Source organism: Liolophura sinensis, chromosome 8, assembly GCF_032854445.1.
Source record: "Liolophura sinensis isolate JHLJ2023 chromosome 8, CUHK_Ljap_v2, whole genome shotgun sequence".
NCBI classification, from domain to species: Eukaryota; Metazoa; Mollusca; class Polyplacophora; order Chitonida; family Chitonidae; genus Liolophura; species Liolophura sinensis.
In genome coordinates, this window is record NC_088302.1 from 19,227,564 (window position 1) to 19,254,335 (window position 26,772).

Below are 26,772 nucleotides of genomic sequence, written 5' to 3' on the forward strand. Positions count from 1 at the left end.
TGTAGCAGGCGATAGGAAACGAAGAATAAAATACGCGCTACTCTGGGATTTTGTCTAAGCCTGGTGTCTTCAACCATGTTCGCCTCAAGTGACGTGACAGCCAATTGCCCAGGGCTGGCCTATTGTACCCTAGTTACTCGGATGTGAAAGTCTTCAGAAGTGGGTATCCAGTCGACGACGCTTTTTCGAATGTCATCACGCGAAGAGAACGATCGAAAAGGCTCTCCCAGTGCAAGACGGAGAGACTTGGCTAAAGCATTTAAACTCGGACCACCTCCTTGTCAGGGGTGCCCGTCAAGTGACAGCTATTAACCAATGAGATCTCGTCGTTTAAACCCTTGGATCCACTTTAGGACGGCTCTTAGAAAATGATTGTCATGGTGAAAAGTGTTTACATCATTGCAGGAAATGCCATTTGCCAGCTACTCTACGCTAAAATGTGTTTCAGGGTTTTTTCATTTCAACGCTTTTTTGTGTAATATTTCGATCTGGAAATCTGTGCATGGCCTTGATGAAAGGGTAACACTTCCAAAATAATGTAGAATATTTCAAAGTCTTGCGGTGACGTGTTTCCGCAGTGTATTGTGATATATTTCATCTGACAGAATAAGAGATTTTAGAAAGTCATACATTTCTCCTATTAATCTGTTATGAAGCTACGTAAATCAAGGCGATTTTCCAAGTCAGTATTAGCCACATGCATGCCCACAGCAGGCGTTTAGCCCTGTGACATATTAGACTATAACACACATTTTGTGTAGGCCTACACCATGTCCAAGTATTAAATATTGAACTATTGGAGGGTGCGACAACAGTTATAAGGCCATATTAGAATTGACAAGTGTGAGTGTGTCTCTCACCCCATCCACACAACCCCCGGATCATGCCATCATTAACATCGTTCTGTAATGGCATCAAGGGTTGGACGTAAAACATGGGATAATAACGCCCGCGTGGGAAGCCTCCATAAAGCTTCCATTACCTTTTATGTGGCTTAATGGGCGTTTGTGGGACCCTAGGTTTCCCTGAACGAAAATTACATTAAGATATCGGCCGAGGAATGAGGCTGCAAACTCCACCGGTGCACCATGTGTCAGTTGTATCAGGCTTCTGTAACTAGCTTTATCGTTGTATAAAACATGATTTGCCCGCTTAAATAATACCTCATCCAGGTGATGTGAGCGTGGATTTGTATTGCCTATGTTTGCAAAATCTGACCATCAGTGTGGCCATGGGTTGCCTGTCTTAGGTTTATATTGCTTGGCTGGTAATGCTTGGCAACGGCCCTCAATGCAGCGATGAATTTGGTCTTCCGAGTGTGTGTAACATCTTTCTGTTTTCGACGTCTTCAGCATAGTATTCTTGTATAGCGACACTGTAAAAATGTCCACGTTGTGCTCCCTGCTTCCTTAGTATATCCATTTTAACGTTACTTTAGTTAAATCGCTGTACCATCTTCTTGTAACATTTGGCCTATCCCATTCTGCCGGTTGCCAAGCGAGATAATACCAAAGTCAGTTTTAAGTTCTTGTGTATGACCCTACTCAGTATTGAACCCGAATCTCCGTGGCCTCTACAATGAGGTTATCGGCATTGAGACTGTCCTGTTACTGTGAGAGATGATGGCTCAACATTACCAGCCTGTACAGCCAGGTCCCAAGCTATATCAGCTGTGCTTTTACACTGCAATACTTGTGACCTACCTCTGTTTTACTAGCACAACCAAACAGAAACAGTTATGCATAGTACAGGAATTAAGGAACAGAAGAGGTCAGCGCTGCTACAGATTTATTTCCGGGGTGTACTGTTCTCCATTAAGATTAGATGTGACATAAAACCGAAACATTCGAACCAGGTTATTATCTTCAGATAATGGTGCTTAAGTTCACTGAGCATCATTTTGATATCTGCCACTTCATCCACACTGGCAAATTCGACAACATATTATGGCGTATTCCCGACACACACACTTCTGCATATTTGGTTTATTTTGGTGCAATATATCCAGTCATTTAGATCTGTTGTGTATTTCGTTTAACTCTGACATTCAGAACGATTGTGCATTCGATACAATAGTGTTGCTCAAAACTTTGGTGTATTTGTTGTGATCCTCTTATTCAGGTGTTTTTCTAGTCATTCATCCTTGTGATGTATTTGGCGCAATCCTAATACACATAACTGTTGTGCATTTGGGTGTAATCTTTTCACTCAGAACTGTGGTGTATTTGGCACAATCCTCATACACATAACTGTTGCGAATTTGGTGTAATATTGTCACTCAAAACTGTGGCGTATTTGGTGAAATCTTGTCAATGAGAAATGTTGTGGGTTCGAAGCTATCCTGTCATTCAGAGCTGTGGTGTATTTGGTGTAATCTTGTCACTCAAAACTGTGGCGTATTTGGTGAAATCTTGTCAATGAGAAATGTTGTGGGTTCGAAGCTATCATGTCCTTCAGAGCTGTGGTGTATTTGGTGTAATCCAGCCACTCAGAGCTGTGGTGTATTTGGTGTAATTCTGTCACTCAAAGCTGTGGTGCATTTGGTGTAATCCTGTCACTCAGAACCGTGATGTATTTGGTGTTATCGTGTTACATATTTAGTTAATCGCGTCATTCAGTACGGTGGTGTGTTTGATATCCTCTTGTAGCTCAGAGTTACAAGAAAGTGGTATATTTAATGTAATCTTGTCACTCAGATCTGTGCTGTATTTCGGGTAATCCTTCTCATCCATGCTTTTCGCCTCACCCATGATGTATAGACAATTCTCGCCATGTTGAAATGAAAACGAGGCTTGTTGCCTATACTTACAAAATGGCAGTCAGTGGGAAGTGTAAACACTCGCTCAAGGACTAGAAGGACAAATGTGTAACAGCTACTACATCCTGCACAAAGTCCATGTCATCATGTATCCAAATCTCTTATTTGAGTTAGTAAAGCACACATTGTCCGTACTAAGCTCAGGTTAGAATCTCAGGTGTTTACACCAGCCGTTATCTACCATTCTGTTAATCTGCACACCTAGCCTCGTGTTCGGTTTAACCGTAAATGAACATCCATTTGGTGTAATCCTATCACCAAGGACTGTGGGAACTCTATTTACTTAAATATTTACCAAAGAACAGTAATTCCGACCATCCTAATGACCGAAGTCCAACTTGTGGTTAATCATGGCGTCTCTCTCTCTCTCTCTCCCTCTCTCTCTCTCTCTCTCTCTCTCTTCTCTCTCTCCTCTCTCTCTCTCTCCTCTCTCTCTCCCTCTCTCTCTCTCTCACTCCCCTCTCTCTCTCTCTCCCTCCTCTCTCCCTCTCTCCCTCTCTCTCTTCTCTCTCTCTCTCTCTCATCTCTCCCCCCTCATCTCTCTCTCTCTCTCTCTCTCTCTCTCTCTCTCCATCTCTCTCTCTCTCTCTCTCTCTCATCTCTCTCTCTCTCTCTCTCTTCTCTTTCTCCCCCAGGACATTACTTGGTTTACCTGCCTCCCATGGGAAGCGTACATCTGGCCAGTGTTTGTGATCTCCATCCTTGTATTGACAGCGAACTCACCCTCTTAAACCAACAGTCCGCAGGAAAACTTATAAAATATTAAAGTCACCTGTCAGACCTTAAAAAACACATGCCATAACTTCATTGTCAACCGCTCCAGAAACTGACGCGTACTTTTCTGCTCCGATCACAGTTCAACTTTATCTTATGGCTGTCACTTTTCCGGAAAAGGCAAAAAACGCACCGCCTTGAAATGGAGATTGTGAGAATCGTACTTATATGAAGAGGTACATAAATGCATACAGAGAATTTAAGACAGCATAGGGGCTCTAATGTGCTACAGCTTAATGTCTTTTGTTCATTATGTATAAACAGCACAGCTGGGCGGCGACCACATGTCAACGATGAAATCAATTTACCTTCATTCTAGCTGTTCACGTAAATGCTTAGATAGTAGCAACCTATTTCTTCCCACCACCATGACTGCTCGGTATTAGTGAATTATTCTGGAGTTCGGCGTAACACACCATTCAAATAATTATGTACTCAATAGATAAATAAAAATAGAAGCAACTTGTACGCATCCCTAGCATCATGGTTTAAAACAAAATGACGTAAAAAATATTCAATGATGTTTATTATTACAATTTATTAAACGTCACTAGTCTGGAATTACTCAAAAAAGCTGTGCTGTCCATCATTAAAATAATATTCAGCATTTTTTGGTGTTTTGTTCACTTTATTTCTTCTTTTTATTGCCCCTTTAGTGCTTCCTAGAGTGAGGGAATGACATGAGAGTTTTCATTTGCATAACCAGTATGTGCGACAAAAAACATTCAGTAATATAAAATCATGCTGTACAAAGTGTTCTTGTCGTATTTCTCTCTAACGTAATGAACACTCTACGTACCCGCAGTTACTCGAAGATAACCAGTATACTTTCTCGGAAGAACCAAACAAGACATTCATGGGAAACCGGCCATACTTCCGTTGTTCTCCCAAAGCCAAGAAAAGAAAAACATCAGTTTTATGCGCTCATCGCCTGAACCAATAACAGCATATCGCGAGATATAATGAGCTAAACCTACCGTCATTGACCATCATCCAATTTCCTTCCACCCACCATACTCTTATCTCTGGTTTGTAGTGACGGCATTAAACGAAAATCATCAAAACAGATAAATAAATAAATAAAAATACTGGCTATAATATTAGAAACATGCATTTCTAATACCGGCAAAGCCTCACCAAGTACATACATGTGGGTGCTGCCTATAGTGTTAATACAGATAGCCTTGCCCAACGGAGAATGGAAAGCGCAGACCACTGGCTGGTGTACGACGTCGAGTATTATCTCATCAAACCACACTGCTCCAACTCTAGTGACAGCAAAGTCAGTTAAGTGACAGTTATAGTCCTAATTCCGGCGTTGCAATTAGAGCGGTTGTCCACTCTTGCCTTTAAGTGGCATGAGGCCTGCGTGAGGCTATCTCGAAGTGCAATTGCCAACGAATAATAGCTATGATGATATCCCATATAACATAAGAAGATAAAGTAAATATGTGAGTTTTGCCGCTGATGCAATTTTTTGACCATACGTCATCCTCCATAAAATACACACCTTCCTTGATTCAGATCCAGCTTTATTCCTCTTCACAAGACTATGAGTAACATTAACAAAGATTACGGAACGTCAACATCATTGACATGTTCAAGTTTCCAACGCTTGCATATTCGGATTCCCAATATACTCCCAGTTCTCTAAGTGGTCACAAGCAGTTCAATAGCAGTAATCGGAAGCAAAATCAACAGACTAGGTAAATAGTCACATGACCAGTTCCAGAGAATTCGAGCAGTAAATGATGTAAAAACAAAATGGCGGGCAAAGAGAAGCAGTGGTGAGTAGGTTTCATGAGCACCATAGCCATTTTCAGTGAGTTAGTCGACATAAGTAACTCATTCTCGCTTCAGTTGAAATCGCCTGTATGCCTTTCATGGAGATGCCATCCAACGCCTAGTGGTATTACACCACTTAGACACTGGTTGACCATATTCAATGTTTTCGTTGTAGTAACAAGTATGAGTCTATTAACTAAGAGTCAGTAGAATTCTACCGAGTTTTTGCAATGACGACACGCCACCAAACCACAGAAAGTGTGATTTCACAGAAGATCCACTGAAACTATAGCTGTCAACAGCTGTCGAGAAGTGGAGATTTGAAAGATAACCCTCTTGACCACCCCGCCATGACCTTTGCCCCTCCACCTTCGCTTTGGAGTTAGCTGAATGTTTCAAATGGAGCAAAAATTATCTTGTTGTGTTTACTGAAAAATGATGTAGCCTCTTTTACAAAAATGCTCTGTACATGGACCCTGTGGTTTGAACAACGGTCAAGTTACTTTTAACACCAGTTTTGAGCAGGTAGATAGAAGTATGCACCTTAGCATGACAACAACTAAGGTTTTATGCATTTCTACACGCAGTTGTCGTGACGGTTTGACCTCGCCATGGAAGGATAACTTGAATACCTCAATTTCAATAAAACGTTTTTATAAGAGCCATGAATAACATTCGAATTTTCCTCAATAGCCGTGGAAATGAAGAGCTGCATACAAAGAAGAGCTTCGAATTAGTTGGTGTCAAACCAGCGTGGATGGTTAACTGTTCGCTGGAAACCTCTGCTCCACGCGATAGCCAAGTCGAATAGGTTACTCGCCCGTCCCCTGGGACGTCCTCATGTGCCATTCGGCTGCATTATATTTCATGAGTTGTCTGTGCAACCATTGATCTGTCCATCAAGTCAGGTCTACTGGGATGCTCTTAAAACAACACGTCTCTCCTAGGACAAGCCTCGGTCTAATGCAAAGAGTAGTTATTGAACAAGGCAAATATGCAACTGTCTGCTACCATTACAGGCGATACGGCCATTTCATGGCATTTGAGCTGGATTGTCGTAAGTTGACCCGGAACAGTTAACTGTGTATGCCGGAGCTGGAAGTTCCTTCCTATTGCCGGTTGTGCATTATGTTTAATGCTGGTTTTACAGCCATTCAGCGCCAGCGTATATATGGCAATGACGGCACGCTTTGCAGCTATGGAGCATTTTTATTACCAACCAGAATTGGCTTGGTCAAAGAGGAATGGTTTTATGGAATGTGGTCTAAGTATTTGAGTTAATCTGGTATAAATTTGGTTTGTTTTCATTTGTAACAGGGTATTATTGATCAAGTGAATAAACCATTGCATATATTTGTCAGGTAAATTCATGTTCAGCCGTTGATTATGTCAGTGTCATCCATGTATGATGCATGCATATCAGTGCACAACTCTTGCTTTGTTCTCTTTGTACACGCATCGTTGCTTTATTAACCAAGGACCCTTTGCGTTGGCGACAGGAAACCAGCAAACAACGCATAGAAAGAGAAAAGTATGGGCAATTTGGATCATGACACGTTTTTGTTCTGCTGATTTGACAATTTGACAAGGTTTTAATGTCCTGAAGACTAGAATCTTCTGAAAAAAAAACGTTTCGCTTAAGAACTGCTGTTATAACAGTCGGGTTCAACGAAGAACCCTTCTTAGGAAAAGGAAATAAGACCAGAACTGTGTAGTCTATTTATTACTACATTTGCGACGACGTTTTTGGGACTAACTGGTTATTAAGCACTTGTTTGTTACAAGAGAACGATGGTCAATTTTATTTTTTGTTTATTTATTTATTCGATTGGAGTTGTACGCCGAACTAAAAAGATTATTTCAGTTATACGACGGCGGCTAACAATATGTGAGAGGAATTCGGCAGAAACCTGTGGAAGCCCCATGACCATCCGCAGGTTACTGCAAGACCAACAATGATCAATTCAGCTTGATTCTCGTCGCAATTACACGGGTATGGGTACCCCATTATGCACGTGCTGAAATATTTCTCCGCATGTCCACAATGTTGATTTCAAAAGCACAACCTAATGTTACAAAGGAAGAACTCTCTGATTCAGCAACGCTCAAGGCTTTATCACATAATTTTATTGTCACATTCATTTCCGGATGGCAAACCTAGAGTGATTTACGGTTTATGGGGGCAGTTGTGGGCGGACAGTGTCTTTCCTGTACTTGCTGCATGGAAAACGGTCAGCGAGGAAGAGACAAAGTCTCCTAACCTCATGGAGGCAGAGCTCACAGTAAATTGCAAGAAGCGGGCAGTATCTGTGATGGGGCTGATACCAATGAATAGCGGGTCATCAGACTGTCATAATCATGATGACAGCCGAGCCGGCAATATGACAGCTATTTCTCAAGGAAAACATTCAATTAGATGCCTCAGCCAATTCATTCTCTCAGAGGCAGATGCCCATTTAACAGCAGTAGCCAGCCGGCCTGGGAATTCTCGTTGGTACAATAGCGTTGGAGTGAGCAATAAGTGTTCGTGGTTTTGAATAAAAATGTCATATCTGTTACAAACAATTAGACTATCGATCGCTAAGCATTATGAGCTCGACTCTTGATTCAGTCCTATGTATGGCTACAAGTATTATTGTAACAGATACTACATGTCAAATGGTCAATGACAACTTGCAATTGTACGAGGATTTATCAACACAAGATCGCTGGCTGATTCGATTTGTTCGTTGTCCTAAGTAACATAGCCGGCCATAAGAAAAAATATACACAGTACATGTCAGGGTTCACGGACTTAATTAGATTCCTGGTAGAGATTATAATATGATTGATAATTTGCCTGGATTTACACAAATAGTTGCATAGGCGACAATACAAAAGAGCAAATCCCTTTTCGGAATGTCAAGTGTCCCAGAGCTAGCAGAGGGAAAATCCTCCGCTGTATGCATATACCCTGAAAAGGCATGTGCTGAACAATGGTCTATTCAGCTTGGACCGGGATCCCCCAAAGGCGCGGGCAAAGGGTTTCCCATTCTGTAAGAATACGAGTGAGTGAATGAGTGGGTGCTTAGGGTTTTAACGTCGTGCTTAGGCAATTTGTCAGTCATAGAATCCCGTAGATTTCATGTAATGTGCCTCCCTTCTTGCAGGGCAGATTTCCACCGCTCTTTTATCTAGTGCTGCTATTATACTGATAGCTGTCAACCAGCCCTTAACGCTGAACGCCAAACAAGGAAACTACAACTTTCTCTTTTAAGGACTTATTTGTGACTCGGCCCCCAGGATCGACCCCTGGATCAAACACCGCACCAAGTGGACGCTCTAGCAAGAATACGATTGAAAGCCCTTTTGCTATCTCTGAGCTGAAAGGTTTCTGTGGATGTCCACAATGTGGATTTCAAACGTACATACTAAGGTTGCACCTGAAAATTCAGTTTGTATTGAATGTGTTGAAGTAAGTTTGTCGTTGGATTAATAATAATACAGTCCTCTTAAAAGAAAAGATAACATTAGAAGTCTAACATGGCGTTCACCATTGTTTCGATATTTAGACATAATAGAATGTTATCCACATGATTCTATAACGTTTACTAAGCACGTCATAACAAACTGATCTGTTTCCACCCTCCTTCCGAGGTAACTAAGGTTACGTTATTTGTTGTCTTTTCTTGTCCCACTAATTGTCTTATACTTCGATGGTATGGAGCGGGCATCAAAATATATCGCTAGCATGCAACGGATGGTTGTGGGTTTCAAGCGGGCTCCGTGTACCATCATAGTTTTGGCCACCGTAGCGCAAATGAAATATTGCTGATTACGGCGTGAAACACCAATCAAACAAATAAATAAAATAAAATCACCATTATTTCCTGAACTGTGGATTATTTAGTATATATGTATTCATGGCTATGTTATGAACCTTTGGTCTAGTATCTACCTGACGACGGCCTATTCCGTTTTCTATTCTTCCGTTTTCAATATCTTCTAGAATCTATAAGAAGGTATACAAGGTTTATCAAGTGATACTGATCGTTTTAGAATATGTTACATGGGAATTCGCAGGAAGGTAATTAGGAATCCTGAACAAAGGAATAGTGATGTAAGAATTCCAAATGTGAAAACTGGTGCTGATCTGCACACAACGGAGAATGTGGGTGAGCAGCAATAAGATCATAGCAAGAGGCTGATTAGTGTTCTCTGTCCAAGAGATGGAGCAGGAAACTACTAGGCGGCCAGACTGTAACGTGCAGAGGTAAACCAATGCGACAGTGGTCAGCGATATACCCAGGGAGTGGATAGCTAACTATGGTCAGAGAGTGAGGAAGGCAGCACGACTTTACCGGAAAGACAATCAGTCTCTATAAACCACTGGGGAACGGAGGATTTCGTGAAGGTACTCGATTAGCCATTCTGGCCACATAAAAATTCAATGACCTTAGCCCAGTCAGCATTGTATAAATTTATGTCTCATGGGAAACTTCTTTTGGTATACTGACAATCTTTGTATTTACATCGTCAATACGGAACGTTTAAGTTTGACATGTAGGAGATAAGAACTTAAAAATGTCCCTATCAGACCACTGATACTTTATTGCTCGGACAGTTTGATGGAAAATTTATGGCCGATTTTTCAAAGTTTTTACTTAAGATGAAGATTTAAAGGTCAATATAACATGTAGTTTATGGCTGGAAAAGATGAAATTGGAAGGGCTTCGTCTTAGCGAAACATGTCCCTGACGTGACGAACTCCTAAGGTTCAAAGACTGCGCTTAAATGAGATTTTATATTTTGAATTAAGTCAAAATGATTTTAGTGGGGTCAGCGTCCTCGTTATTGCGTGATGCAGTGTGCGGAAACAGTTTTCCAGTTAAGATATAATAGAGTCTATGTACCACAAATTGATAGATCAGGCTGAGCGTATATGTGACTGCTCTGGCATAACCAGTCCCCAGTGAATGAGTGAGAGCTTTTGTCACATACAAAGATTCAATCTTTCTTATTTCAAATCAACTAGTAGGTTTGTTCATTAATCAAACTTTCAACAAAGGGGGAGTGGAAAGGCCACGGGGTGCAACGTGTATAGTAAGAGTAATCAGATCCAGAGATAAAGTTAACAAAGATTCTATTTTAGTGGGAGAGGGAGTTATTATATGGTGTAACTGACTGGTTATTTAGACAAGACTCACCATTGAATATCTGTAACTTCTGAAAGGTAACATATCAATCTGATTAAAATTTCATAACGAGATCATTTGTCAGGAAGGTTTGTATTTGCTGAATTAAAATACTATAATGGCACGACCATTTATGTCAATCATATGTCACGTCTTCGTTGCGAATAACAGAAAAAATGCTGTTCTTTCCCAAGAAACCTAATTTAATATTCTTTAACCGTGATGCGCATGTTCACTTTTCGGCCCACGGTGTATTTTTCTGCCTTTCTGAGTTCATAGCCTCGCTAACGACAGGTTGATTCCCGCTGTCACATCGTGTCTCATTACCGTGTCTCCTCATGTACCCCGCAGGCAGCTGGCTTCTGGGGCACAAGTTCCCCGTCCCTCCATTAGCGTCAAATTCTTCTGAGAGTGGGGTAATTTCTTGTGGCACGACTAGGTTGCCGCCCAGGGCAGAACCCTTGTGACTTCATACTGTTCTTCCCCATTCCCTCGTGCGATGCATGCACTCTCTATTCTTTCCATGGACCTGTGGGCTAAAATTGTTAGGGTCCAGTTTGTTCAACTTCAGTTCAGATCACTATTTTCTTGACTGATGAGGTCGCGTGTTCAAACCCAGCAACTCAAAACAACGTGCATAGTTAACGGAATTGTAAGATTAATATCATTGAAATCTGCAAACATGCACGCTCTAGATTAATGTACAACAGTGTTACGTCAAACTCCACCGACTCCCAGTAACAACATAAAGATAACTTATCCTTAAAGATGGCACCATTTTATGCTCGCGCTGATAATATGTTCTGTGGAACTACATGCATGGAACATAGACTCACACAACAACTGACACAGATACGCACACGGCAACTGGCACACACAGGGTTAAGACAACTAGTTCAATATGGGACAAGGCAACTGGCACACAGAGGGACAAGACAACTGGCACAGAGAGGGATAAGAAAACTGGCTCACACAGAGACAAGACAACTGGCACATAGAAGCACACGACAACTAGGGACAAGACAGCAGACACAGAGAAGGACAAGAGAGCAGACACAGAGAGGGAAACGGCAATAGACAATTGAAGGTACAAGAGAACAGACACAGAACGGGAAACGACAACAGACACTTGAAGGGACAAGAGAGCAGACACAGAGAAGGACAAGAGAGCACTAACAGAGAAGGACAAGAGAGCAGGCACAGGGAAGTACAAGAGAGCAGGCACAGGGAAGGACAAGAGAGCAGACACAGAGATGGAAACGACAACAGACACTGGAAGGGACAAGAGAGCAGACACAGAAAAGGACAAGGGGGCAGACACAGAGCTGGAAACGACGCACACGATAACTGGCACACACAGGGATAAGACAACTGGCACAATGTGGGACAAGACAACCGGCACAGAGAAGGACAAGACACCTGACACGCCGAGGGACAAGACACCTGGCACATAGACGCACACAACAACTGGCACACACACGGACAAGACAACTGGCACACAGACAGACGAGACAACGAGCACACAGAGGGACAAGGCAACTGGCACACAGAGGGACAAGACAACTGGCACACAGAGGGACAAGCCAACTGGCACACAGAAGGACAAGACGACACAAACAAGACAGCGGGCACACAGGTATAAGTCATACGGATCAGAAAACAGGCACAAAGAGTGACAAGTTAAAAGACACGTACTGACAACAGACTAAGAGGGACAAGAATTACCAACAAGAGGGGTGGGGGTGCACAAGAGAACAGACACAAGGGGACACAAGAGAAGACACATGGAGACACGAGAACAGACACAGGGGGTACAAGAGAACGAACACAGAGGCCAAAGGAGAACAGGCACAGAATAACACAAGAGATCAGACCCAGGGGGACACAACAGACCAGACATAAGGGGACACTAGAGAACAGACACGTGGGAACAAAAGAGAAGCACAATGGAAAAAAAGCAACAGACACAGAATGGGAAAAAGCTCAGAATCAGGTACACAGGACAAGCCAACATTCACATAGATGAATAGACACAGATAACAGGCATACAGTGACAAAACAACAGACACAGAGGGGGAGAACATAACAGTTAGATTGGGCCAGCCAACATTCACAGACAGGAACAAGACAACAGATGCAGAGGGGAAACGTCAACAGACACTGGAAGGGACAAGAAAGTAGACACAGAGAGGGGAACGACAACAGACACTGGAAGGGACAAGAGAGCAGACACAGAGAAGGACAAGAGAGCAGACACAGAGAGGGAAACGACAACAGACACTTGAAAGGACGAAGAGCAGACACAGAGAAGGACAAGACAGCAGACACAGAGAGGGAAACGTCAACAGACACTGAAAGGGACAAGAGAGCAGACACAGAGAAGGTTAAAGAGAGCAGACACAGAGAGGGAAACGACAACAGACACTTGACAAGAGGGACAAGAGGGCAGACACAGAGCGGGAAACGACAACAGACACTTGAAAGGACAAGAGAGCACTAACAGAGAAGGACAAGAGAGCACTAACAGAAAAGTACAAGAGAGCAGGCACAGGGAAGTACAAGAGAGCAGACACAGGGAGGGAAACGACGACACGGGAAGTGCAAGAGAGCAGACACAGAGAAGGACAAGAGAGCAGACACAGATAGGGACACGACAACAGACACTTGAAGGGGCAAGAGAGCAGGCACAGAGAAGGACAAAAGAGCAGACAGGGAGGGAAACGACGACACGGGAAGTGCAAGAGAGCAGACACAGAGAAGGACAAGAGAGCAGACACAGATAGGGACACGACAACAGACACTTGACGGGACAAGAGAGCAGACACAGGGAAGGACAAGAGAGCAGACACAGAGATGGAAACGACAACGGACACTGGAAGGGACAAGAGGGCAGACACAGAGAGGGAAACGACAACAGACACTTGACGGAACAAGAGAACAGACACAGAGAAGGACAAGAGAGCAGACACAGAGAGGGAAACGACAACAGACAATTGAAGGGACAAGAGAGCAGACACAGAGCGGGAAACGACAACAGACACTTGAAAGGACAAGAGAGCAGACACAGAGAAGGACAAGAGAGCACTAATAGAGAAGTACAAGAGAGCAGGCACAGGGAAGGACAAGAGAGCAGACACAGAGATGGAAACGACAACAGACACTTGAAGGGGCAAGAGAGCAGGCACAGAGAAGGACAAGAGAGCAGACACAGGGAGGGAAACGACGACACGGGAAGTGCAAGAGAGCAGACACAGAGAAGGACAAGAGAGCAGACACAGATAGTGACACGACAACAGACACTTGACGGGACAAGAGAGCAGATACAGAGAAGGACAAGAGAGCAGACACAGATAGGGAAACGTCAACAGACACTTGACGGGACAAGAGAGCAGACACAGAGAAGGACAAGAGAGCAGACACAGAGAAAGAAACGTCAACAGACACTGGAGGGGACAAGAGGGCAGACACAGAGAAAGACAAGAGAGCAAACACAGAGAAGAACAAGAGAGCAGACAGAGAAGGAAACGACCACCGACTCACAGAGGAACAAGACAAAAGACACAAAAATTTATGAGAAAATAGTCACATGGACACAGAGGCGCCAGCATCGAAAAGTATGCAGCCCCCACTTAAAATAACGAGACAATGGACGCACATTCAGACAAGTATACAGGCATATTTGTTGTGGAGATATATTTTTTTACAAATGTATTCAGATGTACAGCCACATGTAAAATATAACCACTCACCTCAAAGGACAAGGAAGAAACAGTGGGCTATATGAATACGTAATCAAGCAAGAGGAGGACAGAGAGAGACAACAGACAGACTAGCAGACAGAGAGCCGGGTGAGTAGAGACAACTATGTGATCAGACGGATACAGCCTGGCCGATTAAAAAAAACAACGCAGCTTTTTGCTAAAAAAAAACGGAGGTAAAAGAGTGGAGTACAAACAACACATGTTCGTATAGGTTTGTGGTCTATCTTGGAGGCGTATCCAGTACCCATTTTTCCATGTAGGGACTTGCCTGCTATACAATGACGGTTCATGCTGAATGCGGCGTCGCGTAGTCAGCGTGATGTGACCGCCTGTCGGCCCCGATGTACATCTCCTGTTATGACTGCGGTTTAATTGGCTAATTGATTGGAATAATAGTGGTATGCACGCCATATGATGGATAATGCAATGCGTGTTATCAGCCGCTCTGTCACACAGCCCAGGGAATTATATGCTGGCTGAGTGACGGGCCTAATTGACATCCAGAAATATGTGACATTCAGAGTCAATTTTAGTAGGGAACCTAATACAAAAAAAACCCCAAAGCCCATAAAAAAATCCCAGAAATGTAAAGAGAAAAAAAAAACAAAGAAAAACTATACAGTGTTACAACGTCTGATTACTGTTTAAGTTGTGATCGCCTGTACAAGTGACACGTTTGTTTACTCTATCGTATTTTCAAGTTGCAACGTGATCATAACTTACTGTAAATAAAACTGGCCCCCAGAGCACTGGTGCTTTAATTAATTAACTTCTGCGATAATATCTTCAGTTCATAGAAAAAAAGATGATTGGTCTGTTTTCTATTGTTATTATCACTGATTTAATTATGTTCCGCAATTTTTGTTATTCCTCTCTATAAATACAGAAATAAAAGACTGGAGAAACTCGATTAGGTTTATGACTTGTGGGTTGTGGAGGTGCATTTAAGCACATCAACAACTAAACTGATTTCTTAATTTAATAACTGACCAAGATGAAAAATGTGTCTGAGTTGACCAGTCTTGCTGGGATGGTCGTTCTTACCCATTGCATTGGATAAAACATTTGATTAAACTTTCCGGACAGAATTCTTGGGTCGCTCGACCAGCGGGAAGAGCACGGCAAAATAGCAGTGTTTAAACACTACAGTGCACCCTGGGCACATGATATCCCGAAGAGGGTACCCCGCTAAGAGCTTAGAAAATTAACTTTCCCAGCAAGATGAGCGATTTAAAAAGCCATAGATCTTCGCCTACGTCAGCGTTTCCCATCGATTCTAGCCAGTCTTATATATAGGCCAAGGAGCCCTGAAGCATTTGCAGATATTTGTCCTAATGCACAATCGGAAATGCTGTCCCAGTCAATAGGAATACACCACATAAAGTATGAATATTTTAGCAGAACACTCACTTCCAATTTACGCAGCCTTCCAACATCAGATTGAAACCCTTCGCCGAATCGCATATGATATAACACTCCCTTTTATTTTACAGAATTAGAAGCAGACGAGGACCTTTGCTAACACTCTGCCTTTCAAATAGCATTAGCCTTGGAAAAAGAAAGCCAGATCGCAAGGGAAATGAATATTTTATTCCAGTGACAATTTCGCTATGTGGGAAGCCTATTAGAACAAAGAAAAAGCGTTCTGGACACACGAATATTTCGTAGCATCGCCCAAAACCCTTCCGAGTCTACACTGTCTTGAGACCTTCAGACAGAATTTCATAACAAAAACGTAAATCCTTTGATGAAAACTTGGATGATATGATGCGCTTTGATGGCAAAGAAAAAAAACGTGGATAAGGACGAAAATTGAGAAACTTTCCGTCCTGCAGGGCACGCCTGCAGTAAGATCTGTTGAAGGATAGTTTTGGAACAGTATCATTTCCGTCCTGGGTTAGCGTCACAAGATAAGGTGAACGTGTTTCCAAGCATAGGCGTGTTTTAAGTGACTGCCGGAGACGCGTAACACGGAAATAAATTTCGATTGATTGATTGATTGGTGTTTTACGCCGTACTCAAGAATATTTCACTCATACGACGGCGGCCAGCATTATGGTGGGCGGAAACCGGGCAGAGCCCGGGGGAAACCCACGACCATCCGCAGGTTGCTGGAAGACCTTCCCACATACGGCCGGAGAGGAAGCCAGCATGAGCTGGACTTGAACTCACATCGACCGCATTGGTGAGAGACTCCTGGGTCATTACGCTGCGCTAGCGCGCTAACCAACTGAGCCACGGAGGCCCCAAATAAATTTCGAGTTAGTGATTCAAGCAGAACATACATGCAACTATTTATTTTTACTTTTTGATTAGAATTTTACGCCATACTCGATGTTATTTCACTTACACGACGGCGGTTAGCATTATGGTGGAAGTAAACCGACCAGAGCCTGGGAGAAACCCACGACCATCCGCAGGTTGCTGACTTTCCCAAGTATGGCTGGAGAGGAAGCCAACATGAGCTGGACTTGAACTCACAGCGACCGCATTGCTGAGAGGCTCCTGAGTTATAGAGATGTGCTTGTGCGCTAAGCGCCCGACTACGATGCCATACGCGGTTTAATATCCATCAGAAATAAACATGTACACGTTTAATAATTTACACGTAGATTCAAATGTTTACGAAGTTGACATTTAGGTGGAGATGCTTTTACACATCTTTATTACTATCATTGACTACGAACGACTATGAGTGTGAAACAGTATATTATGGATAAGTTTGTTTGCTTTGTCGAGATGTCATTTTGTCATGAATACATCACCAGGCTGCCTTCATGAAGCAGGCAGGACCCATTGAAAAGTACATCTTTAACTGCTGTTTCAGTTTAACAGCTACCGATTCCGCTATATATGGTATTCACAGCACACCGCACACACGGGACCGACAAGTACTTAACGTTCCCGATTACGTTGAGCGTTCAATTAATTATTAAAACCCTTAGGTGTGAGTGGTGCTCTGGGCCCAGTTTAACAAAGTGGCGTACGACATTTTTTTTATCGTACATTTGTCTTACGATATTTTGTACGTCATTATTACCGTACCATTGTCTTATATGTGCGATTATCGTACATATACAGTATCTTTGTGAGACTGGGCCCTGGATGCTTTAAGTCAGGAGGATCCTGAAGTGCGGTTACCATCCTGTTCTAACCGGTTTCCTCCACTCATAAACGTAACCTTCTTCATACAAGTGAGGCTTCTGTCTTTGGCATGGCCAGTCTCTGGATTAAACTCAAATCACCTATTTCTGAGGACATGTAGCATTGTTGCAGTAATGCTATAACCCCATTTTCATTATGAAATGTGGTAAATACACTTGCGGCCAAATTTAGTCACAGGCCGCAAAGCCGTGACAAGAGTCACTATTCACATATTGTTGTGTCTAAAGTAAATAATAACCGCTTCCTTCGAGGCACTGTTGGTAATATACGAAATACTGTCATACTGTGTTCTAGAACCAGAATATCGTTTGCATCGTATACAAGCAGCTGTTCTGTGCTATCTCTTCTTAAGTATTGCACCTATTCGTAGCTTCTGCTAAATAAGCAGCTCGCTAATCAGCCCTTCTCTGTGTCTTTGTCGGTCCATCGGTCACATTTTTGACACACTGTCTTTTTAATTAACATCCTATTCATTTAGAGGCTGGTACTAGTACAAGGCATAGACTTTTCGAGTGAAATGCAGATATTGTGAATTTTTTTAATGGTGATTTTTTTTAGGAATGGGGCCCTTTCGACGATCCTTCCGGATCGATACACAATACTTTTGAAGGGTCCGCGGTCAACACTGCTTTTTGTGCCTCCTAAAATTAGAAAATATTATTGCCGACAAGAGTTACCTCGCTTGCATTTTGTTACTAACGAGCTGCTTACCCTATAGTTAAGACGTCTTTCGTATCCCAGAAATCCTGAAAATCTGAAAAACAAATTAATGACAGGATCCCACATTAACATTGTTTGTTGAAAAATAAATATTCCGTGATTTTTAACAAGACGTTCAAGAATTGATCTTAACAATATTTCCGCTATATCATGATGGGCTTTCCTTGTATCGGGTCAGTTTTAATGGCGACGTAGTTGTGATGCAGCCTCACTGAAACACCAGAGCAGACCAACTATTCCGCTATCTCCAGTAAACACTGAGCGTCAAGGGAGGTATTGCCAGTTGATGAATTTAGCTATGATTTTGACGACTTACTGAGGACCTGCCTCGCACATGATTATGGCTCCTGACTTGAGAGAAGGACGCTCTAAACACTTAGCCACCTCACTGTGACCATGAACATTTGCGTGAAGATTACCAGAGAAGTTCATAGGATTACATCGAGTGCCTGCCTAAGCAAGTTTGATCAGTAAATCCTACATATTTGTCAAAGTCACCTGAGACAAAAATCGATGCTGTTACCTGAGGAAAATTGCAATCACCGGTACAGGTATGCTGATGGACTTACCGGGGTGACGTCATGGCTGATTTAACCGGACCAAACCAGAACTAAATCTCTAAATTACCCTGCTCGCTTTCATACACAAATCACATCGATTTTTCAATATATTTCCCATGTAGACTGATCCACTAAGCTGCATCCAGAGTTTAACTCACCTGCAATTAGCGTGTGAAGAGAACGGCGCACGGTTTCTATCCGCTATTACTTTATGTCAATACAAAGGGAATTACCGACGCTCCGTTATTCAAAATTGGACGACAATTCGATCGTACGGTGCTATGCAAAGGCCTCGTTCGCTTTACGAGTGTATGAAAACACAGACTTAATTACGCCCATACACAACTCGCCTCGTCATAATCGCTGATAATATTTGGTTAATGACATTCTTATTTAAACAGGTAAGGGGCTCCAGCAGACTACAAATAAACTCGGTAGAAGGTCTGAATCGATAATGGCGGTAAAATGAAGCCTGATACAGGGACAGGAACACGTTCATATTTAATCAATTAACTAACAAAAATAAACATAAGTTTTAGGGAAATTACTCAGGGAGAATTCATTTGTGACATAATACTAAAAGAGAACGATATTTGTATGCAAGTATTAATATATCTAGGCTAATGAAACGGCCATCTACATTTTTGCGAAAATTATTAAGCATTACATATTCATGAACTATAAATGCAGATTGATTACATAATTAAATTTACATGTACCTGTAAATTAATGCAGGACAACCTGTATGAAAATATTCAATACAAGCGTGAGAGATTTATTCATTCATTTATGCAAACTAAGACCAACAGTTTCCGTAACAACAGATTCTAAATATAAATTAAAATACAATAGAAATGATAAATGCGCACGCAAAATAGCTGTAAATACACGTGTTAACGGGAAAACACATAAAGTAGGGTGTAACATTTATCTACTGTTTCATGAGGTAATTGTTTTTGCTTTACTGACTATATTATACAGATAGTGCATATTGTGGGCAGAGATGTGAGGAATTGTTGGTTCGAGAGAAGTTATATTCTACAAGGGCGAAGTTCCATCACACAGCATGCACAATATGTTTTATTATGCCTTAAAAACAGTGTACCTTTTCGGGTTGTTTTCAAATCGCCGAATTATAACGTTTGGTTTGCAGATGACCACAACCGCTTCGTTGAACCATCAGCAGGTCTGGAAACCAAGTAAATGTATTAAAGCAAAAGTAGAAGGACAAATAAAAAGCTCGCATGCATTCTCATTAAAACGATTCATCAATCAGGTGATCCCATATCAATCAACTAGCTCTTTGTGTCAGATCTGACGAACGACCATGTAAAAAAGCGATACTCATAAACTAGGTGATGCATCAATTGGTTAGCTTCTGGAAGAAAATAACGAGACCGCTGTCTAAGAACTAATCGACCAATCAATGCAAAGTTCGGTTATCTTTCTACAGCAGAGATAGTGTTAAATTCAACTGATGTAATACAGGATCCAAAACATGAATGATTATGGCTTAACCGCACATCAGCAGTATTACAGCCATGCCGTGGTGATGTATCCAAAGAATATCAAAGAAGTATAAGAAAAGTTTTACACACGTCTGGTGTTGTCAAATAGCTTGAGGACAGATTTCCGTGGATAAAGAATCTGGTATGGCCCCAGTCGGCCCCAGTGCAAGGTACTGTGCACACCAAGAAGCGAAACTGACTATAGCTGTGAGTGACAGCTGCTGACACTCGTAAGGCTACTTCTTTTTTCATTTCTGTTTTATTCTTCTTTTCCTGTTATATGTTTACCATATGACGTCTAAAGCTCCAAACATACAGTTAAGCGATGAAAAGGTCATAAAATCGAAAAATGGTAGCCTGTTCCAGTCACAATGAAATATCTTTTTTTGCAATAGACACTGTATAGTGGGGAAAATCACTGCACCACAATTAAATAAATGTATAGCAAATCTAACTTTCAGCATTATACTTCCCACCAGGCATGACATGTTAATGTTAATGATAGTTAAAGGACCTCGTGCTCTCAAGATAGGCGTATGATTTCGCTTTCCGCGATGATCGTTAAAGGAGATGATGAACAAGTCATGACCGATTTACCTCTACAACTGGCAACAAATAACCCTCACCGCTTCTGGTCCAACTTGTTCACTCTTGTCTTGACGTTTTGTGGGGCAAACAATGGTCAGTCCTACACTAACCACACCGCGTTAGCGCTGAAGCGCAAGGGGGGCTATACATACAAATACTGTCATTCTGATTCTACCAAGCAAATTGTCTCCCTTGAATAAGATCATTTTTCACCCATAATAACAGCACTATGTTGCTACTAGTCCACCAAGACGAGTACCGTGCCACGATTACTTTGGTTAATACGTAAATTATAAGATGTTAAAAGGGTCACAGTGAACATAGCACATAAATTTGTCTTCCATCAGTTAATATTCTATGACATACAGTAACAATACGAACACAAAACGTATGGACACGTCAATACCCTAGTTTTGATTCCTTCGAGCTTGTAGCAACAAAAGAGAAAAAGTAATAGATTAAAAATATATTCATCACTAAACAATGTGCACGTCGTTCCTCTGTCAAAAAAAAAATAATCAAGCTATCCGCTGTCAGAAAGCATTCGCCGTTCTCACGTCTATATAAGCCAATCATGTATGTTTGATGGGTTCGATTTCAAACCTTCCGATTTTGAGTATATAAACTGGCCTATATGTATTTGCGAATATTTATGTTTTTACTCTATTGATATTAGCGTCACAAAATAATGGATTACAGAAATTATGAATATTATTGTAAACTGTCCACAGTTTATAGATAGGATGTGTCTTTAGTTGTTAATGATTGGACGGAGCCAACAGTATCATCGTGTACGAGAGTTTCCACAGAGAAACCAAATCGACAAGTAACCTGAACGCAAAGAGAGGTATTGCTAAGATGGATTTGGAGATGACCTTGATCAAAAAGCTGAAAACGGACGAGATAACAGGACTGGTCTTTCTTAGGTTTATTAACTTAGTTAGGGTGGAAGAATTTCTTACCAATACCGGCAGCTGGCAGTATTCAATGCGTGAATGCACAAAACCATAATGTTAATATCTGTACAGTATCGCGGGACACCTAAAAGGTATAAAGAGATGGTTTCCACGAAATTACAGGAATTTCGTGAAAAAACAGATTGAGGAAACCCCTGCCCTACTGAGTTCTGTGCAATTCCCTTAATTATACAGATCGTCATCGTATGATGGCTATGTCTTCTACTGAATTTGGCTTGTCAAATAAAAATTCTGGATATAACATATCGGGCTAGGTAATTCTTTTTTGACCATGGTCATTTTCTGTCTCGTAAGTCATTCTAGTTTTTGAAACTGATTTTGTTGTTAGGTATCTGCGGATATCGGTCACTAATGAGATCAATGTATTTATTACTCTTAGTATTTGGTCATATCTATTGAAAAAACCCTCCAACTTTCGAAAGTAAATACTTATCACAACGTATACCTGTGTAAGAATTTGTGTCATTATGGTGTTATAGAGGTACTTCTGGCTTCATGCCTAAATCTATCATTCCGACGAGAACGCAACTTTATAATTTGTTCATTCCCCTTACACTGAAAAAAATTAATCCTGTTAGTGTAATAGAATGGTTATGTTGAATAAATAGAATGCGTGTGTTATATTTAACAGAATAATCTGATGCATGAACAGAACACATTCTAGCATCACTCAGATAACGGACTTTCTGTTCAATTTAATAGATTAATTTTTTTTAGTGTAATTTTCCAACCGTCAGATAACCGTCCTATTCCACGACTAGAAACGCCACCATCATTGTCCTATTCTATCCCATATTTGCCCCAACCTGATGTTCGACTTATTCCAGTGTTCGCTATACCTAGTTAGCTAGCAGCTGCGTCGTGCTGTATTTATAGCTCTGCCTAGCTCGGCTTACTGCAGCTTAGCAGACAAGGCCTGGTTAGTTAGAGTGACCTAGGCTGAAAGTTGTGTAGGCAGACAGACGGCAGCTAGCATCTCGGTTCGCGATCAAGGGCTGTAGTGTTCGCATCACAGGGCAGGTACAGGAGGCAACGATGTCCGCGAACAGTCATCAGCCACCAGGCATGGCCTCCTGGATGGACAGACTGTCCAGAGCCGAACGGATACCGTTCCCAGATCTCAGCACTGTCTCCAGTCCGCCGGTGAAATGTCTGATAGCACACTACGCCCAGCTAACAGGCTGCCGAGAAGAGTCGCTATTCGTTCCTATGCTAACCTGTTGTGCACGTGAGTCTGACCTAGTTAGCTAGAGAACCGATCGATAATGGCGTGGTCACATGTAGTGTCCAACCAACCGCCAGAGGGAGCACTCATCGGTCGCGCGCAGACGACCTGGCAAGATTTGCTAAATTAACAGACATGAATAATATTTATGTATATTTTCATATTAGCATAAAATATGTCTACTGAGACATATGTCGTTTAGCTTCGCTGCTGCTCTTGACCAGGTACTTGTGTTGATAATCAGGCATTGAATTTGTCATTACCTTTGTGTCTGCTGACAATGTTTTTTCTTTTCCTAAATCGTTTATTGATTACCCTTGTTCACGGAAGTCTTATCCATGAAACAGCCAGTATGAAAATTAAGCCTTAGGCTTAATACAATACATATACAATACATATACACATATACAGCTGAACATGTTGAACATTTTGCTGATATATATCCAACTTATATAGCTTGTATATCCAACTTATATAGCTTATATATCCAACTGAATGCATGTGACATAGGCTTATGTATGGGGCATAGAGGTTAAGACAGATTTTATAGATCGGATAAGTGGGATTATACCGACCCGGTTTACTATAGGGCCTAAGGAGACAACAGAGCACATAAAACCGTATAGCTCTCAATGGATTTGTAACCAGATGAATTGTTGCAATATATTAATTCTATCAGTATTGACAAGTAAACACTTTTTAGAAACCTCAGCCAGAAGGCTACCATCGCAGAATTTCTTACTGATAAAGCTGATACTGATGACAGCAACATAAAATTTAACCTGGCGCAGTTGAAGTACTGGTTAGTTGCAACTGTCAGGTATTTGACCAGTGAATTCACATGTTCGAATCCAACTCGGCTGCGACTTTGAGTAAGGACGTTTGTCACGTATCATGTGTATAGGGCAGTGGTTCATTTCGATTTCCTCCACCCACCCATAAAGCTGCGACATTATGAAAACATTTAATATCGATTTGCACTCAGATGCATCGTTATGTACCTGTCTTGTAATACGATGTCAAAACATTGGCTTGTCGTAACTGAAAATCTAATTAGACAATATTATACCTCGCCTCAGTTTCCTAAGTTAACATCGTTTGCCTGTTGTTTGTCCTTTTTGGTGTATATTGATTGTCCTGGTTACATACAATGACCTCGTTAATTCCGTGTCATAAGTAATATTTGAAAATGGAAACATTTTGTTGAAGGCTATAACAAGTTTCCAAGGGGTTGTGCTTAATACAGCCTTGCAGTTTAGATTAACAACCTGGAATTGTACCTAGACGTACAGATTTTTGTACATGCAACCATTGAATATTTTGCTGTCAAGCATCTAATCCGTTTTTTTCTGTGAATTTGCAGATATGATGGGCGTGAACACAACCATAAAAGTACACGAACATTGGTGTGAACCTGCCATTATTTGGACAATTTTGTGCGCTCGACGGGGAACCGGAAAGACAGCCATTTTGAAACAACTTATTCGACCAATCCTGAAGCTGCAGTGTGAGCACGAGCGCCAATGGCATTTGACACGCCCATCAGCCAATCAGGGAGGGACTAGCGGTAGCCCTTCACCACCCAAGCTCCTGGCCGGTCCGACGTCCATTACAGAATTGTACCATATATTGGAGAAAAATGGCGGTCAGATGCTGACGCTAGAAGAAAACTTAGAAGGCCTCCATAAGCGACTCCTTACAAATACTGACTGTACTGCTTTAGAAGGCGAAGAGCTACATAATCTCTATGACGCCATGCCGAAATTTTCCTCCAAAGATGGCGAGGTTAGCATTATGACAACAACGTGCTACAACCACACAGCCATGACGACGCCTCAGTACTTGATGGAGTTGTTTTATAATCCAAGGTTGTTGTTGTACGACCGTTATCTGATCGCCTGTCCCAGTGATTTGGCCGGTCAATCTAAACCCCAGGCTTCTATCACTTTTTTGCCTAGTCCCAGTCCACCGACCATAAAAGCGATTTTCCAGACGTTGTACATGTTTCATCGACAGCCAAGAGAGTACGTCTTCAGTCCTGAAGCGTTAGTGGAGCTCAACCATTTTAAAGAAAAAGAACTTGCGAGCATAAAATCACAATTTGACAACGCCGATGCTGCCCAATGTGTTATTGACAAAAGTCTCGGTCAGGCAGTTCGAATTGCTGGCATACTCAAGGCTTTAACAACCGCCTGTGTTTTCGCCACTCAAGCCACCGGTCTACAGTTCCTCAAATGGGACATGACCGTCGATAAAGACGCATTTTTGATGGCCATTCGCATTCAGAAATACTTTTTGGAGCAGAAATTGGTTTTGTTACATAACGTGTCCATGTTGGTGGACGCTTCTAGTCCATGTCTTCCGTCGACGTCCTTTCAAGTACAGTCAACATCGCAGTCGCCATTAACCGAATCGCCAATGACGTCATTTCCGGAAATTAGATCTCCAACACTACCCGACTGTCACGAGTCGTTTGTACCGGACTTTATGTCAATGAGTCCCCCTCAGTTTGTTGTCAATTTCACCAATAAAATCCGTCGTCTGCTGGAATACGCTGACGATGGGAATGGGATCCCAGCCTCTGTGGCAGCGCAATATTCCATCCCTCCCATAGTGCACATACCCGGAAGCTCCAACAGGAAGCCATCTTGGGTCGCCGAACTGTTCTTCAAAAAAGTTGCAGACCTGGGCATCGGTCGCCTTTGCTACATAAAACACCACGCAAACCGCAAGTATTATCTGCGTTTTCGTAGAAAGAGACCAGAAGAACTAACTGACGCTGACAGAAAATTGCTCGCTAGCGTACGAGTCAATATGGACCTTTACTGTAGAATCGGTAGCGATAGCTTGCCCTCGGAAGTGGTGCTGTCCCATGCTGATGACGAGTTATCTCCCTTCCTTAGCACCATACCTTTCACGGAGACTGCCTCCACATCATACGCCGAGCAGGCGGTTTATCCGGACAGGTATATCCAGACCCAGGGACAACAGGCTGTCTTGGGAGTGAAGAGAGAACGAGAGTCCGACGCGGAAGAAGACAATCCCCATAGCTCTGGAACTTGAAACACAGAATATTGCAAACGAGGTACATTCAGGAAGAGTACTAAATACCGAAGGATGTTGAGACCCATGATAATTAAGTCTACTCCAATTTCGTTGATGAACACTGCTCTGACGCTCGGGTTTGAATAGATCAGACCTTTAGTAGTAATTGCCTTTTACAAAAACGTACCAGACATAAAGGCTATACCAAGAGTTAGGTTCACGTGATTTATATCTGGACAAGGTGTAAGAATCTACCAAAATGAGATTTACTTCGTGTCTGACTTAATTTTATCTTGGGTTAGAAGCCTTTCCCCATGTAAACTAAGCAGAAAATATGCTTAGTTTATGCTTTGCATATTTAGGCTTCCTATACATGTGTATGTGTCCCTATGCACAAACACAGGCCGATCGGGCAAATTGCAATACTTAAATTATATTTGTGTCGTTTTTAGTGTAATAAAATAAGGTGTTTTTATAGCTTATATACGTAAGTTCTAACTAAATGATGTGGCGGCGCATTAGTGACGACGAATGAATCCAAAGAGTGCATGTAATGTGCCTCCTTGTTGCAGAACGGATTTCCACCGCTCTTTTATCTAGTGCTGCTTCACTGAGACGCCTTACCGAAGGCAAGTAAGATGTTGTACTATCCCCTTCATGCTGAACGCTAAG

At 42.0% G+C, this 26,772-nt stretch overlaps 2 protein-coding genes across 2 annotated transcripts; both read left to right on the top strand.

The window, feature by feature from the left end:
• The first annotated feature begins 12,497 nt into the window (after positions 1 to 12,497).
• On the top strand, positions 12,498 to 14,189 carry LOC135473277 (uncharacterized). The gene is made up of 2 exons (XM_064753125.1): positions 12,498 to 12,544; positions 13,349 to 14,189. The coding sequence occupies exons 1-2, from the start codon at positions 12,498 to 12,500 to the stop codon at positions 14,187 to 14,189; spliced, it is 888 nt and encodes a 295-aa protein (XP_064609195.1).
• Positions 14,190 to 22,865: 8,676 nt separating this feature from the next.
• On the top strand, positions 22,866 to 26,147 carry LOC135473278 (uncharacterized). Its single transcript, XM_064753126.1, has 2 exons — positions 22,866 to 23,058; positions 24,419 to 26,147. Exons 1-2 carry the CDS (start codon positions 22,866 to 22,868, stop codon positions 26,116 to 26,118), a joined length of 1,893 nt encoding a protein of 630 aa, XP_064609196.1. The 3' UTR covers positions 26,119 to 26,147.
• Positions 26,148 to 26,772: the final 625 nt, after the last annotated feature.